The sequence below is a fragment of the Eleutherodactylus coqui genome, chromosome 1, assembly GCF_035609145.1.
Source record: "Eleutherodactylus coqui strain aEleCoq1 chromosome 1, aEleCoq1.hap1, whole genome shotgun sequence".
Lineage (NCBI taxonomy): Eukaryota > Metazoa > Chordata > Amphibia > Anura > Eleutherodactylidae > Eleutherodactylus > Eleutherodactylus coqui.
In genome coordinates this window covers 35,344,812-35,361,930 of record NC_089837.1, presented here as the reverse complement: position 1 = coordinate 35,361,930, position 17,119 = coordinate 35,344,812, and the positions used below count along the sequence as shown (strand labels likewise).

Sequence of the window (17,119 nt, the reverse complement as noted above, 5' to 3'; positions counted from 1 at the left end):
CTCAATCTGAAAATATCGACGACGTCTCTGCCTGTTCCACTGGTATCATGATTATGATGCTTTCTGACCGGTTCATGCCCATACAGAGACTACTTTTGGGATAACAGGCTGAGAGCCTCTGAAGCTGAGACCAGATCTCATCTGGAGGAGTTAAAGGGTGAAAACCATTGGACTCCCAGGTTCTGCTCCCCAGCAGTAGCCCAAAGACAAGTCGGTCAGTGGCATAGTTGCATGAAAGTATGGAAATTCCTCCAGTATGAACTGCAATTCCTGGTGGAAGTATTCTGGTCTCGGAGATGAGGCCTATAAACACAAAAGGGAAAAAGAACAACAGATGGTAGTCTAGGGGGTGCGGAGGTTGCAGTCACACCTGGGCTATGGTAACTGATAGGGCTCAAAGGCCCTTCTGCCACAGTACCGTAAATGGCATGTGGCCCAGAAGCTTCAAGTTACTCCTCTGAAAGTTGCCAATATAGACTCCACGGTCTCTGAGCTACAAGGCCAAAAAGCTGCCTACTGCACTTGACCATTGCGTACTTCGACTAGAATGGTTCATTGCCCATACCACCTGCCTCCGTTGTTTGGTTCTAGTAGTGAAAAATCTTTCCATCTCCTACAATTTCACACGTTCTCTGACAACATGAACCAAAATTTCAGAAATAAACATTCAACTCAATACAAAAACATTCAAAAACATCCTCCATACATTGGTAGGTTCATTCTTTTAGGCAGCAAGTAAAGTAGTACTGAATACTCAACCCATCGCAGTGACCTAGATGACCAGTAACAAGGCTCTGGAACAAAAACAAAAAAAGTTGAACCTGAAAAAAATGCATGTTCCTACAAACGCCGAAAATATTCAAATGAATGCTCCAACTTCAAAAGGAGACTCGACCTCATCCAGGTTCTTCAATTGCTTGACAATTAACAATCTTCAAAGCAGAGAATGCAACCAGACGGGTTCTTTTAAACTTTGGCAGGCCAGTTGACATGGACTGACAGACCAGGTCTCCCCCCCCCATTGCAAAGGACGTAAAATATTAGAGGGGATACGTTACTTAGAGCACAAATGTTGTAATCAACTGCTGATATTACATACATGGGTACCATAGAGTAGCAATTCCCAACTAGGGCGCCATGGCAGACTGGTGCGTAGTGAGAAGCTCCTAGAAGTGCCACATGAAGGAGAGACAGAGACAAAGAGAGAGAGACAGATAACAGAGAGAGTACAGAGAAAGAAAGAAGAAGAGAGAGGCAAAATATTTTTTTTTTGCATGGGCGCTGCAAAACCAAAAATAAAGTTGAGAGACATTACAATAGAGGTAGCCAAGGCACCTGCTTTGGAGACCATAGAAAGGATCCCTTGTTCAGATTGTCCATATCATCCTGGTTTCCAATGGGGAATGAAACCCTAGTCTAATACTACTTTTTGGTTTGCGACACAACGGTCACAACCCCCCCCCCCCCCCCTCCCGCAAGCTACCAGATATTCGGCTGAATATCGCATGTCATTTTGCTGCTGTAAACTGTAATGTAACCTGCGACCCCATCTGTGATTTGGCTATTGTTTAACAGTCAAATCAGAGCTCTGAAAAAGTTGCGCAACAGCAAGTTACAAACAAGTCGCACAAATTTTTTTGGTCTCACGACTTTCCTGACCAAAATCACAGTGTAGCCCTAGGAATGGGCAGGCCAAAGAAGTGTTTGTAGAGTCTTGGTGCCCTTCGGGTCTTGAGGTGGTAGAATCAGGAGAGGCAGTATACTAGAACATTGCCTCGCACCCTTATTATTACCTATGAATGTCTATTAAGGAAGTATTCCCAACAGAGTTTGTCATCCCCTATCCAAAGAATAGAGGATAACTTGCTGATGAGTTGGGGTTCAAACCGGACTAGCTCAGGCAATCCCATTGAATGGAATGAAAGTGGCCTCCGCTGCCAAAATTTTGCATCATCCAGGGCTAAATCTCTGGATTGGTGGGGGTCCCTGTGGTCAGACCCCTGCCAATCAGCATGCTATCCCCTATCCTGTGGATAGAAGATAACTTATTGTAATGGGAATACCCCTTTAACCCCTTTAGTGGCACACCTGGAAAATCTCTGGGGCTTGCTGCACTGACCATACAGTTAAACCCTGGAAGATTTCCGTGGACAGCTCTAGTGCTGAAATGTGCAGAGCACTGAGCTGTCATCGGAAATCTTCCGGGGTTCTTATTTTTATTTTCTAAAATTGTTAGAATATATTCGTTCATTACAAAAAGATGTTGCAACGTGATTGTTGCATCCCTTAATAAATACTTGTGAAATTAAGTTGCATTGTTGACTCATTTAAAAAAAAACTGCCCTGTGAGGCATGGCATGGTAATAATAAACCTGCCACTGAAAGGGTTAAGGTGTGTTCCAAGCTATATAATTTCTATGTGATGGCCAGCAACATGGCTGGAGAAGTCCAAGGAACCAGGTATCCAAATAATTTACTACTGGTGCGTATCTTTTTAGGTTGTCTTTCACTGATGTCTATGGTAGTTCTTATTGACGGGGCTACTAACCAAAGAACCCAGAGCCCATTTAGACACAATGATTATCACTCAAAATTCGCTCAAAAGCAATCTTTTGAGCAATAATCGTTGTGTGCATTAACATGGCAAGATGATCGCTCAAAAGTCGCTCAAATGGCAATTGGAGTGATAGTTTTGAGCATTCACTTTGCATAAGCTCTTAAGTAGTTAATTAGCTACTTAAGAGCTTATTGCAGTGTAAATGAAGGCTCCTGCTGTATACAGAAGACAGCAGTAGTGCTGTCTTCTGTATACAGCTGCTGTGATTTCAGAGCGCTCAGCTGGTGTACAGCTAAGCACTCCGAGCGGGGTATGCAGAAGACAGCTGGAGCGTTGACTTCTGTATACAGCTCCTTTCTTCTCTGAGCTTTCAGATGGTATCCCGCTGAGAGCTTTGTGTTCTCAGAGTGCTCAGTTTGTATACAGCTGAGCGCTCCGAGAGGGGTATGCAGAAGATAGCTGGGGCGCAATCTTCTGTATACAGCTCCTTTCTTGTCAGAGGTGTCAGCTGGTATCCCGCTGGGAAGTCCCAACAGGATACCAGCTGAAAGAATATTATCAGTGCCACCCGCTGAGAAAATCAGCGTGAGGCACTGAAAAAAGCTCATCGCTCATTTCTAGCTGGCTAGAAATGAGTGATGAAAGAACAATGCATGATGGCAGTGCATTTAGACAGAACGATTATCGCTCAAAAGTTGGCTTTTGAGCAAATTTTGAGTGATAATCATTGTGTCTAAATGGGTCCTAACTTAACCACCCCTTAATTGAGCTTAACAAGCACATTACATCTAAGGATCCTTAGGAATACAGATCTCCAGGAATACAGACCACGAAACATCCAACCTGGTAAATAATTTTTGAACCCTGTAAGAAAATGCCCAAAGGATCTACAATGGAAAAAAGGTTTGGGCTTGCAACAATTTGAGTGTGGATGGCTAGAAACCACAGTTGTTATCCCATCCACCCATCCAGGAGCTTGGATTTCTTCATTGTGCAGACCATGGCTTTGGTGACGAAACAAAAATACCCAAAGGAAACCCATGAAAACACGGTGAGAACATACAAAGTCCATTCAGGAGAAGGCTCTGGCCAAACTTAAGTTTTTCAAGACTAAGCCAACCACTGAGCCATCATTGAACTCCATATTCAATGCACCAAGTGGGTTGGAAATTTTGAATATTTTACCTTAAATTCTTACAGGCCAATTAAAAGGTAGCTCCTGGGCCCCGGGTGCGAATCCAGCCAATGCAATGGCTGCGTGGTGTTGGTATGTTCTTCCCACATGCACCTGGGCTTCTTATGATACTCTTCCTGGTCTGTATGTCCCTAGATTAAATTGTGAGTCCCAACAAGTATCGAAAAGGAACGGTAATTACATTTATCATGGAAATTAACATCAAAAAGTCTCACCTCCATTGCCAAGGCCGCGGTTTGCTGGTCATAGTGGTTCAGCAGATTAGGCATGAAGGTCGAATTATATGGAAGGTCCTGACACATTCTCAGTATAACTGGCTCACAGGCAAATAGACTGTGCCCCACGGTGTGGTCAACGAGGGCCACAAGAAGCCAGAGAAGGCAAGAAATCCTATAGGTAGCCATGATAAGCCAACAAGAAGCCATGGTGGCCTTCAGGTACTAGCTGTCGCCTAGAATTAGACCCAAGGACAGCTCTTGGCGTGAAGATAAGTCCATATCCGGCTCTTCTCTGAAGGATTTTCGATACATTTTTAATTCCGGGTGATATCTCCTTGGATTTTCTAAGCCCACCACCAGCAGTCAGCCGCTAACCGCACTCCCAGATGATAGTCTTCATTTTTAAAGGAGCAGAGCTCAAAGCTTCACAATCTGAAGACATAAAAAAACATGACAAGTCAAAGCAGGTTGGAGATTGTAAAACAGGACTGAATCTAATTACAGAACATCAATTATCAGCAACTTGTATGTGGGAAACGATTGCCTGGGAAGAAGAAAGCAATATTAATCTTGTATAAAACAGCAACTGGCTAATTAATATCATACAAATATAGGAACATGTCTAAAGGACAAACAGAACACAAAACACAACCACCAGCAACCTTCTACATAAGGGAGAAAACACATTGTAAACTTCAGATCTGTGTTGTTATCCATAGGGGGCAGTATTATAGTAGTCATATTCTTGTACATAGGGGGCAGTATTATAGTAGTCATATTCTTGTACATAGGGGGCAGTATTATAGTAGTTATATTCTTGTACATAGGGGGCAGTATTATAGTAGTTATATTCTTGTTCACAGGGGGCAGTATTATAGTAGTTATATTCTTGTACATAGGAGGCAGTATTATAGTAGCTATATTCTTGTACATAGGGGGCAGTATTATAGTAGTTATATTCTTGTACATAGGGAGCAGTATTATAGTAGTTATATTCTTGCACATCGGGGGTAGTATTATAGTAGTTATATTCTTGTATATAGGAGGCATTATTATAGTAGTCATATTCTTGTACATAGGGGGCAGTATTATAGTAGTCATATTCTTGTACATAGGGGGCAGTATTATAGTAGTTATATTCTTGTACATAGGAGGCAGTATTATAGTAGTTATATTCTTGTACATAGGGGGCAGTATTATAGTAGTTATATTCTTGTACATAGAGGGCAGTATTATAGTAGTTATATTCTTGTACATAGGGGGCAGTATTATAGTAGTTATATTCTTGTACATAGGGGGCAGTATTATAGTAGTTATATTCTTGTACATAGGAGGCAGTATTATAGTAGTTATATTCTTGTACATAGGAGGCAGTATTATAGTAGTTATATTCTTGTACATAGGGGCAGTATTATAGTAGTTATATTCTTGTACATAGGAGCAGTATTATAGTAGTTATATTCTTGTACATAGGGGCAGTATTATAGTAGTTATATTCTTGTACATAGAGGGCAGTATTATAGTAGTTATATTCTTGTACATAGAGGGCAGTATTATAGTAGTTATATTCTTGTACATAGGGAGCAGTATTATAGTAGTTATATTCTTGTACATAGGGGGCAGTATTATAGTGGTTATATTCTTGTACATAGGGGGGAGTATTATAGTAGTTATATTCTTATACATAGCAGCACTATTATAGTAGTTATATTCTTGTACATAGGGGGCAGTATTATAGTAGTTATATTCTTGTACATAGGGGGCAGTATTATAGTGGTTATATTCTTGTACATAGGGAGCAGTATTATAGTTGTTATATTCTTGTACATAGGGGGGAGTATTATAGTAGTTATATTCTTATACATAGCAGCACTATTATAGTAGTTATATTCTTGTACATAGGGGGCAGTATTATAGTAGTTATATTCTTGTACATAGGGGGCAGTATTATAGTGGTTATATTCTTGTACATAGGGGGCAGTATTATAGTGGTTATATTCTTGTACATAGGTGGCAGTATTATAGTAGTTATATTCTTGTACATAGGGGGCAGTATTATAGTAGTTATATTCTTGTACATAGGGGGCAGTATTATAGTAGTTATATTTCTGTACATAGGAGGCAGTATTATAGTAGTTATATTCTTGTACATAGGGGGCAGTATTATAGTAGTTATATTCTTGTACATAGGGGGCAGTATTATAGTAGTTAAATTCTTGTACATAGGGGGCAGTATTATAGTAGGTATATCCTTGTACATAGGGGGAAGTATTATAGTAGTTATATTCTTGTACATAGGGGGCCAGTATTATAGTAGGTATATTCTTGTACATAGGGAGCAGTATTATAGTAGTTATATTCTTGTACATAGGGGGCAGTATTATAGTAGTTATATTCTTGTATATAGGGGGCAGTATTATAGTAGTTATATTCTTGTACATAGGGGGCAGTATTATAGTAGTTATATTCTTGTACATAGTGGGTGATATTATAGTAGTTATATTCTTGTACACAGGGGGCAGTATTATAGTAGTTATATTCTTGTACATAGGGGGCCAGTATTATAGTAGGTATATTCTTGTACATAGGGAGCAGTATTATAGTAGTTATATTCTTGTACATAGGGGCAGTATTATAGTAGTTATATTCTTGTACATAGGGGCAGTATTATAGTAGTTATATTCTAGTACATAGGGGGCAGTATTATAGTAGTTATATTCTAGTACATAGCGGCAGTATTATAGTAGTTATATTCTTGTACATAGGGGGCAGTATTATAGTAGTTATATTCTTGTACACAGGGGGCAGTATTATAGTAGTTATATTCTAGTACATAGCGGCAGTATTATAGTAGTTATATTCTTGTACATAGGGGGCAGTATTATAGTAGTTATATTCTTGTACATAGTGGGTGATATTATAGTAGTTATATTCTTGTACACAGGGGGCAGTATTATAGTAGTTATATTCTTGTACATAGGGGGCCAGTATTATAGTAGGTATATTCTTGTACATAGGGAGCAGTATTATAGTAGTTATATTCTTGTACATAGGGGCAGTATTATAGCAGTTATATTCTTGTACATAGGAGGCAGTATTATAGCAGTTATATTCTTGTACATAGGAGGCAGTATTATAGTAGTTATATTCTTGAACATAGGGGGCAGTATTATAGTAGGTATATTCTTGTACATAGGGGGCAGTATTATAGTAGTTATATTCTTGTACATAGGAGGCAGTATTATAGTAGTTCTATTCTTGTACATAGGGGGCAGTATTATAGTAGTTATATTCTTGTACATAGGGGCACTATTATAGTAGTTATATTGTTGTACATAGGGGGCAGTATTATAGTAGTTATATTCTTGTACATAGGGGAGCAGTATTATAGTAGTTATATTCTTGTACATAGGGGGCAGTATTATAGTAGTTATATTCTTGTACATAGGGGGCAGTATTATAGTAGTTATATTCTTGTACATAGGAGGCAGTATTATAGTAGTTATATTCTTGAACATAGGGGGCAGTATTATAGTAGGTATATTCTTGTACATAGGGGCAGTATTATAGTAGTTATATTCTTGAACATTGGGGGCAGTATTATAGTAGTTATATTGATTCTAGTACTTTCTTGTAAATATAGGAAGTATAGTAATTTCTGACAACCTATTAATCTGGCCTTGTAGATTAATAATTGAATGTGCATTGACAACAACAGCCTTTAGGAGCCATAAATACAGCATGCTCAGAGCAGTTATCACTGCCCTTCCCCCACTACACTTGGCAGCAAGTGCATTGCTCAGCAGGTGATGACAAAAGAACTGAAGAAAGCTCCTCTGGTGGCAGTGAATGAGTTAACCAGGATGTGCAATTACATCTAATGCCAGATTAGGTAGATAATCCTGTGGAAACAGGATGAAGCTTTGGTAAATTAAATGTATACGTCCAATGAAAAAGATGTCCAGCAGTCCATACACAGGGCCGGGGTAATAATACACATAGGACATGACTGGGGGGGGGGGGGGGGGGTTTGGGGATGACATTCAGAAATGTGGTGTAACTGCCTCATCTCTCAGCCCTGCCGGGGACTTCCAGCTCTCCATCTTCAGCTCCTCACATCTTGAACAAAGCGATGACAACTGGGGATTTAGTCGGGGAATAGACGGTTTATCCTGCTGATGTTATTATAATAACAGTATAATCTACAGCTGATATTAAAGGGGGAAAATTACAGTAAATAAAGTCAGTGAGTGAAAGAAGTTTCCTGGTTTGGGGTAAATAAGGCTTAAAAGGGGCTGCACAAAAATATACTTTTAGGATAGGATAGGTTATGAAAGTCTTATTAGTGGGGTCTCAACGCTGAGACCCCCCAAGGATCCAGATAATAGAGGTTCCATGACCCCCCGATCCAGATAATAGAGGTTCCATGACCCTCTCTCTTCCTCACGGCCCCCCCCCCCCCTCCCCACAATGAGACGGGAACTGAATGCAGTAATGGTTGCGCACGCACGGCGCCCCTCCATTCTATGCCTATTGGACTGCCGGTGATAGTCAAGCGTTTGTACGTTGCCATTTCCATCAGCTCCCTGGAATGAATGGAGCGGCACCACGCCATTCAATCTCTACGTCACTGTTGGTGGGTGCAGAAGGCCTGCAGTGACGAGAAGAGGCGTGCGTCGGACCCCTGGATCAGTGGGGTCTCATCAGCGAGATCCCCATCAATCTATGGATAGGCGATAGAAGTTAATTTTGGTACAACCCTTTAATCGCTGTAGAACTACAGCAGTATTAGAACTTTCTAATGTATGTTATGATTTGCTTTCTCTTCATTTTCAATATCTCTGCTTTCTGTCAGTAAATGAGAACCCCTGTTTACATGCAGAAACAGTAAACTTGTACATGGCTAGTCCTGCCCTCAGCTGAGAAGTGATACAATTGTATCCAATGTAGACCATGTGTTATGCCTGGACTCCAGACTGATACATTGTAGCAAAGGGATTTGTGCAGCTGCTCACAGAGTATTGTGTACACTGGGTACAATTGTATCCACTTGTTAGTTGAGAAAAAGACTGGCTATGTATAATGTATCAGCCTGGAGTCCGGGCTATCAGGCTAATGAACTCACAGAGCATTGTCCACACCAAATACAACTGTATCCACTTCTCAGCTGAGAGCAGGTTGAGCTATGTACAATGTATCAGTCTGGAGTCTTGGCTGTTGAGCTCACAGAGCATTGTTTAGGCTGGATACAACTGTATCCACTTCTCAGATAAAAATAGCACTAGCTATGTACAATGTATCAGTCTGGAGTCTGGGCTGTTGAGCTCACAGAGCATTGTCTACACTGAATATAACTGTCTCCACGTCACAGAATTCTGGATTTAGACCAAAGTATAAAACGTCGGTCTAAAAAATTAATTTCCCCTAATTATATTAGAAAGTTATAGAACTTTTCACTTAAAGGGGTATTCCCATATGTGACCACACAATAGGCCGTAACAGTCTGTCCCAACTCTGGAACCCGCACCTATTGTAAATTAGGGCCCCTACGGCTTCCCGGTCATCCCGAGAGCGGTGGCCAGGGATGAAAATACCTTAGTGCCCATAGAAGTCATGGGCGTTACGCAAACAGCATAACACAGCGAGCCGAGCTATGTCCATGAGAGGCGAGCTGCGGAAACAGCGGAGCTTACTGTGTAATCATGGGAGCCCTGGAGACAGAGCAGCTCAGCTGAGCCACCCCGGATGCCTGGGCACCTCGTAAGCCGCTGTGGGCCATCTTGGCCATGTTTGGCCAAGATGGGAACATCCCTCTTACACGGGCTGGTGATCGGCAGTAATGTTTACAGGAATGTTTGGTTACCCAATGATCAGCTGAAAAATAAGCACATGCTCATCCGCTGGCTGACTAGATCTCTTATATGGTCATTAAACTGCAGCCATCTACGAATGCCATCGTCATCAGAGGCCGGCCACACCGACACATGGTCATCAGAGGCCGGCCACACCGACACATGGTCATCAGAGGCCGGCCGGCACATGGTCATTAGAGGCCGGCCGGCACATGGTCATCCGTGGAACAAACACGTTTTTTCATCCAAAAATGTAGCGATTGACAGATCCACAGGCTGTAATGGTTGTTATATATTATACCGCTGAGGTTACATGAAAGCTGTGCTGTGATTGGTTGTTATATATTATACCGCTGAGGTAACATGAAAGCTGCGCTGTGATTGGTTGTTATATATTATACCGCTGAGGTAACATGAAAGCTGCGCTGTGATTGGTTGTTATATATTATACTGCTGAGGTAACATGAAAGCTGTGCTGTGATTGGTTGTTATATATTATACCGCTGAGGCAACATGAAAGCTGCTCTGTGATTGGTTGTTATATATTATACTGCTGAGGCAACATGAAAGCTGCTCTGTGATTGGTTGTTATATATTATACTGCTGAGGCAACATGAAAGCTGCGCTGTGATTGGTTGTTATATATTATACCGCTGAGGTAACATGAAAGCTGCGCTGTGATTGGTTGTTATATATTATACTGCTGAGGTAACATGAAAGCTGTGCTGTGATTGGTTGTTATATATTATACCGCTGAGGTAACATGAAAGCTGTGCTGTGATTGGTTGTTATATATTATACTGCTGAGGTAACATGAAAGCTGAACTGTGATTGGTTGTTATATATTATACTGAGGTAACAGGAAAGCTGCGCTGTGATTGGTTGTTATATATTATACTGCTGAGGTAACATGAAAGCTGCGCTGTGATTGGTTGTTATATATTATACCGCTGAGGCAACATGAAAGCTGCTCTGTGATTGGTTGTTATATATTATACTGCTGAGGCAACATGAAAGCTGCTCTGTGATTGGTTGTTATATATTATACCGCTGAGGTAACATGAAAGCTGTGCTGTGATTCGTTGCTATGGGCAACACAGACAGATTTTCTTCTGCTTCCATCAGAGTGTGGCGCCGCCTCGTGTTCCGTGGCCAGCCTGTATAAAGTTGTGTTTCTGATACCCGTCTCTGGGAATGCAGGGTGACAACCAACATGGCAGCTTATACAGATCTCGGCATGACCTAGCTGCTTTATGCCAGCGGTCATTACAAGGACCAGTACAAGTACCATCCACATGACCGCTGGTGTTGGTCACGCTGTCCTCACAAGTGCCGCCATATTGCCCCTCGTGCCAGTCCAATTGCCTTTACAAGTGCCATTAACTCTCTCACTCACACAAGTATCTGCCAAGCTGTCAGGTTTCAACGCAGCCACAGCACCCAGCTGCCACCCATGCGGGTTTTCTGAATACGTTGTGCGCATTTACGCAAGACCATTGATTTCACTGCGCACGACGATAGGTCAGGTCACGTCACATGATCAAATATCGCGTGAAAAAAATACGCCGATGTGAAGGAGTTCTGTGCTCTGCGTGGTAGGAGCACAACATCTGCGTGCGTAATAACTCGTGTAAACGAGCTTTTATTTGCAGAATTCCATCACCTGTATGTTAGAGATCCGCAACAACAATTCCGCAAGACGTCCGTCATTCCGCTGTGAAATAATATTTTTCGGTTCTGAAGTAAAAACGTGCGGATTTTATCAAGTGCGGAATCCAAACCGCTTCAGGATAACATTGTGACGCAGAAATAACTAACTCCGGCCCGTGGGATCGCACCCTTATGTCCGTCGCAGGGCAAGAGATGTGACGGTCCCCTTTAAGAACGTGCGGCGCGGCACCAAGAATCCCGCCAATCATGGGGTTTAGCAGGGAATTATCCGGCTAAGATGATCTTTTTCAGACGGTTTAGCGGGATTAGAAACATCGCTGAATGTTATTTGCATCTGAATATTGAATAGTCCTGGAATATTCCGGACCCTGCAGGTACACGACAGGCAGAGCGGCCATGACAGCTCCCAGCCTTCCCACCATCCAGAGGGGCTCATGCAGCAATATACCCTCCGCCCCCATACCATGGTACAGATACACCGCTGCGCCATTCATATATACACACACTTCTATATACAGCAGGTCTACTTGTCAGGACCATCCCAGCAGCAGATACCACTAATATCAGATATATCATCACTGTAATATTATATACCGCAGGTCTACTTGTCAGGACCATCCCAGCAGCAGATACCACTAATATTAGACATATCATCACTGTAATATTATATACCGCAGGTCTACTTGTCAGGACCATCTCAGCAGCAGATACCACTAATATTAGATATATCATCACTGTAATATTATATACCGCAGGTCTACTTGTCAGGACCATCCCAGCAGCAGATACCACTAATATTAGATATATCATCACTGTAATATTATATACCGCAGGTCTACTTGTCAGGACCATCTCAGCAGCAGATACCACTAATATTAGATATATCATCACTGTAATATTATATACCGCAGGTCTACTTGTCAGGACCATCTCAGCAGCAGATACCACTAATATCAGATATATCATCACTGTGATGTTATATACCGTAGGTCTACTTATCAGGACTATCTTAGCTGTGATAATATAACTGCTAATATCAGTTATATTATCACTGTAATATTATTACACCCTGGGATACAATATGTCTGTATAATAATTTTGAGGTGATAATAGTACACATTAGGAGGCGGGGACTGATAAGCTCCACCCCCCAAGTAATCAGGTCACAGCACATCTACTGTCAGGAGGAAGTCATAGACAGATGGTGCCACATGGAAAGGCAACAAAGACCCTTGGCATGTACCCAGGTGCCCAGATGAGCATGATAAGAGGGGATAATGCCAATATCTCTATACTAATGATAAGAACGATGGGCTTTATATACAGATTATATACACAGTGTGCTCACTATATACACGCTGCCCCCCCCCGCTCTCTCTATTATATATACACACACACTAAACTCTCCATAAACACACTGTATTCCCTATAGGTATTATTGTATTACCCTCTCTATATACACAGTGCACAGTACACTGTACTCTCTAGATACACAGACATGATGCCAATTCTCTATATATACAGTATACTTTCCATATACACATATGATGCCCTCTTTATATATATATACACATTTTACTCTCCATATATACATGACGCCAACTCTCTATATATACACAATGTACGCTCTATATACACTGCACTTACCATACACATGATGCCAATTCTCCATATACACAATGTACTCTATTTATATTCTGCACTCTCTATATATACAGTGCACATTCCATATACATGATGCTCTCTCTATGTATACAGTATGCTTTCCATATACATGATGCCCTCTGTATATACACTGTACTCTTTATACATGATGATCTCTATATATACATAATCCCTCATATATATATATATATATATAGTAATGTATACATAGTGTACTCTATATACATTCTGCAGTCTCAATATACATGCTGCTCTCTCTATACACATGGTGCTCTCCATACACATGTTGCCAACTCTCTTTATATACAATGTACTCTCCATATACACATGATGTCCTCTCTATATACACTGTGTATACTGTAAATACACAATGTGCTCTATATATCCACAGTGTGCCCTCTGTATCTTCTCTACATACATTATTATACAGCTAACCAAACAGCAGTGCAATATAATTCACCAGTGACGATGTGCAGTCATATAGCATCCTAATACATGATATTGGTGGCCATTATCTGCAGCTATAATCTACAGTCCAGGCCTCATATAGCAGTAATATACCATCCATATGTAACACTACAGGCGTATCACCAGCAATAACAATGCACAGGCCCATCCTCATGTAACCACTCTACACATTATACAGAGGCTCCTCACAGCCAGCACACAATGACAGAGAGCGTAATATATTATAATGTTATATACAGCCCACTGCTGCCTACTGCATGGTGAGGGGGAGATGAAGAATCCCAGGCTCATACAGAACAATGGCCGCATCTACATGGTGCCAATACAGGCCTACCAGTCACAGTCAGGACTCAGCGCCTAATAGACCAGCGTAATAATCTGCAAAATCATATAATGAATGCTGCATGTTATAACAGTGCGGGGGGGGGTGGTGCAGTTTAACAATACACAGGACAAGCCACAGCTGATAACGGAGGAGGGCTCAGCATGGGGTGTATAATGTACAGTGCAGGATTATAGATACAATATATATAGTCCGATGATGGAGACACAATACTCTGCTGAACTCATGTATCATATTACATCTTGTATTACACTACAGCTGCTATGGTAATATCACCTGCAATTATATAGGGTCACATACATTACTGCAATGTAATATATATAATCAGCTGCAGTATATTATAATATAATGTGCATATGTAGTGTAATATATAACACACCATAGTATAATTTATATATAATTAGCTGTAGTATACGGTAATATAATGTGCATATATGTAGTGTAATATATAGCATACTATAATGCCATATATTTCATCAGCTGTATTATGTATGTATCCAATATATTAAATGCTGTACTATAATCTGTCATATAATGATCTGTAGTATCCTACTATCATGTGCGGCTATGCAGTGCGCTGTATACAATACTGTAACATGCATTATCTCACTGCGTTAGGGTCAGCTCAGGCTCCGTTTTTGGAGGAGATAAACTGTAAAAAACAGATCCATTTTTTCCCCATGGATTTCAATGGGGTTTAAAAATCCGTTCGCCCCCATTCCGTCGGGTTTCTATTTTCCTGCCCCCAAAAAACGGAAAACCAACAGACTGGAAGCGAAGTCCGGCCTCACCGGGTTTGGAAACCCCATTGAAATCAATGGGGGAAAAAAACGGATCCGTTGTTACAGTTTCTGTCCTCCAAAAACAGAGCAAAGACGGAAACCCTGAACTGACCCTAACGCCGGCGTGAGGCCGGCCGGATCCCTTATAACATGCAGTTATGTTGTGTAATATATAACATGATATACTTATCATATATTACATGACAGTATTATTGCTGCAGGTTATATGAGAATACAGCTGGTGATATATTTATTATAGTATGACATATATTACACTACATGACTGCACACTACATTGTTATATACTATATACTGCATTATAGTACATCACATATTACACTACATTGGCATATACTACAGGCAATATTACATGACGGTGTATTACACTACATGACGGTATATACTGCATTATAGTACCTTATATATTACACTACATTGGCATGTACTGCATTACAGTACGTTACATATTACACTACAGGCAATATAACATGACGGTATATACTGCATTACAGTACCTTACATATTACACTACATTGGCATATACTACAGGCAATATAACATGACGGTATATACTGCATTATAGTACGTTACATACTACACTACATTGGCATATACTACAGGCAATATAACATGACGGTATATACTGCATTATAGTACGTTACATACTACACTACATTGGCATATACTACAGGCAATATTACATGACGGTATATACTGCATTACAGTACGTTATATATTACACTACATTGGCATATCCTACAGGTAATATTACATGACGGTGTATTACACTACATGACGGTATATACTGCATTATAGTACCTTATATATAACACTACATTGGCATATACTACAGGCAATATAACATGACGGTATATACTGCATTATAGTACGTTACATACTACACTACATTGGCATATACTACAGGCAATATTACATGACGGTATATACTGCATTACAGTACGTTATATATTACACTACATTGGCATATCCTACAGGTAATACTACATGACGGTATATACTGCATTATAGTACCTTATATATAACACTACATTGGCATATACTACAGGCAATATAACATGACGGTATATACTGCATTATAGTACGTTACATACTACACTACATTGGCATATACTACAGGCAATATTACATGACGGTATATACTGCATTATAGTACCTTATATATAACACTACATTGGCATATCCTGCAGGTAATATTACATGACGGTATATAACACTACATGACGGCTTATGACCGCACAGTGCACGTCGCCCCCGTACTCACCGGCCGTCGCCGTACGATTAGGCTTGGAGTGGATGACGAGCTCCGCTGTCCCTGCTGGGATCTCACGCAGACCACACCTCCCTCCGGTAGCCACACCCTCCACATCAGTACACACCCCCTGTACACCACGCCCATTCATCAATCTTCGCTTTGAAGATCCAGATGAACAAACTAACCCCGCCTACTCATTCATACCGTCTATGACACCACGCCTCCACTGAGAAAACCCCCCTCGCTATTGGTACACTTCCCCGTACGTCACGCCTCCTCTTTAGTATAGGCTGTGAAAACAGAAGCCACGCCCATCACAGCCGTGGCCGTAGGCTCTTTTAACGAATCAGAGAATTCTATGGTCGTTATAGCAACCGTCCCGCCAATTAGTGAAGAACGAAAGGCAAAAGGCGTGTCAGAACGCCCAGTGATTGATTGACGTGAGTGAGATGCTCGATTTAGTTTCCATAGCAACGACGCAAGCGGCCGAGTCAGGTTGTCGTGATCTCCGGGGCCCCGAGCAGAGCAGGTAACCGGGGAGAGACGTGGCTGACGTCACTGATGTAGTGTTATCAGATTATATACATGCAGTGTCGTCCTGCTCATCATTATCACTGTACCGCGTAGTGCATATTGTATCATTATATTATATTACATCATTATATATTATATGTATCATCATTATATTATATTAGAGCATTATATATTATATTCCATCATTATATATTATAGTCCATCATTATATATTATATTTAAGTGTATCATAGTATATTATATGTATCATCATATATTATATTACATCATCATATATTATATTACATCATTATATATTATATTCCATCATTATATATTATATGTATCATCATTATATTATATTAGATCTTTATATATTATATTCCATCATTATATATTATATTACATCATTATATATTATATGTATCATCATTATATATTATATGTATCATTATATATTATATTCCATCATTATATATTATATTTAAGTGTATCATAGTATATTATATGTATCATCATATATTATATTACATCATCATTATATATTATATGTATCATTATATATTATATTCCATCATTATA

The 17,119-nt window shown here is 40.4% G+C and overlaps 2 protein-coding genes across 3 annotated transcripts in view; one reads left to right on the top strand and one right to left on the bottom strand.

Annotated features, from left to right (window-relative positions):
- Positions 1–16,096, bottom strand: part of FZD3 (frizzled class receptor 3) — an 81,034-nt gene extending 64,938 nt beyond the window's left edge. For both annotated transcript variants that reach the window (XM_066594856.1, XM_066594862.1), the window contains exons 1-2: positions 16,034–16,096; positions 3,968–4,402 (exon numbers count right to left, since the gene is read on the bottom strand). In XM_066594856.1, the coding sequence (XP_066450953.1) occupies positions 3,968–4,177 (210 nt within the window). In that variant the 5' untranslated portion in view covers positions 4,178–4,402; positions 16,034–16,096. The remainder of the gene's footprint in view (positions 1–3,967; positions 4,403–16,033) is intronic.
- A 413-nt stretch (positions 16,097–16,509) lies between these two features.
- The window catches only part of FBXO16 (F-box protein 16), a 44,813-nt gene continuing 44,203 nt past the window's right edge, over positions 16,510–17,119 (top strand). Inside the window, exon 1 of the mRNA XM_066594854.1 lies at positions 16,510–16,553. The gene's annotated coding sequence lies outside the window, so the exon portion shown is untranslated. The remainder of the gene's footprint in view (positions 16,554–17,119) is intronic.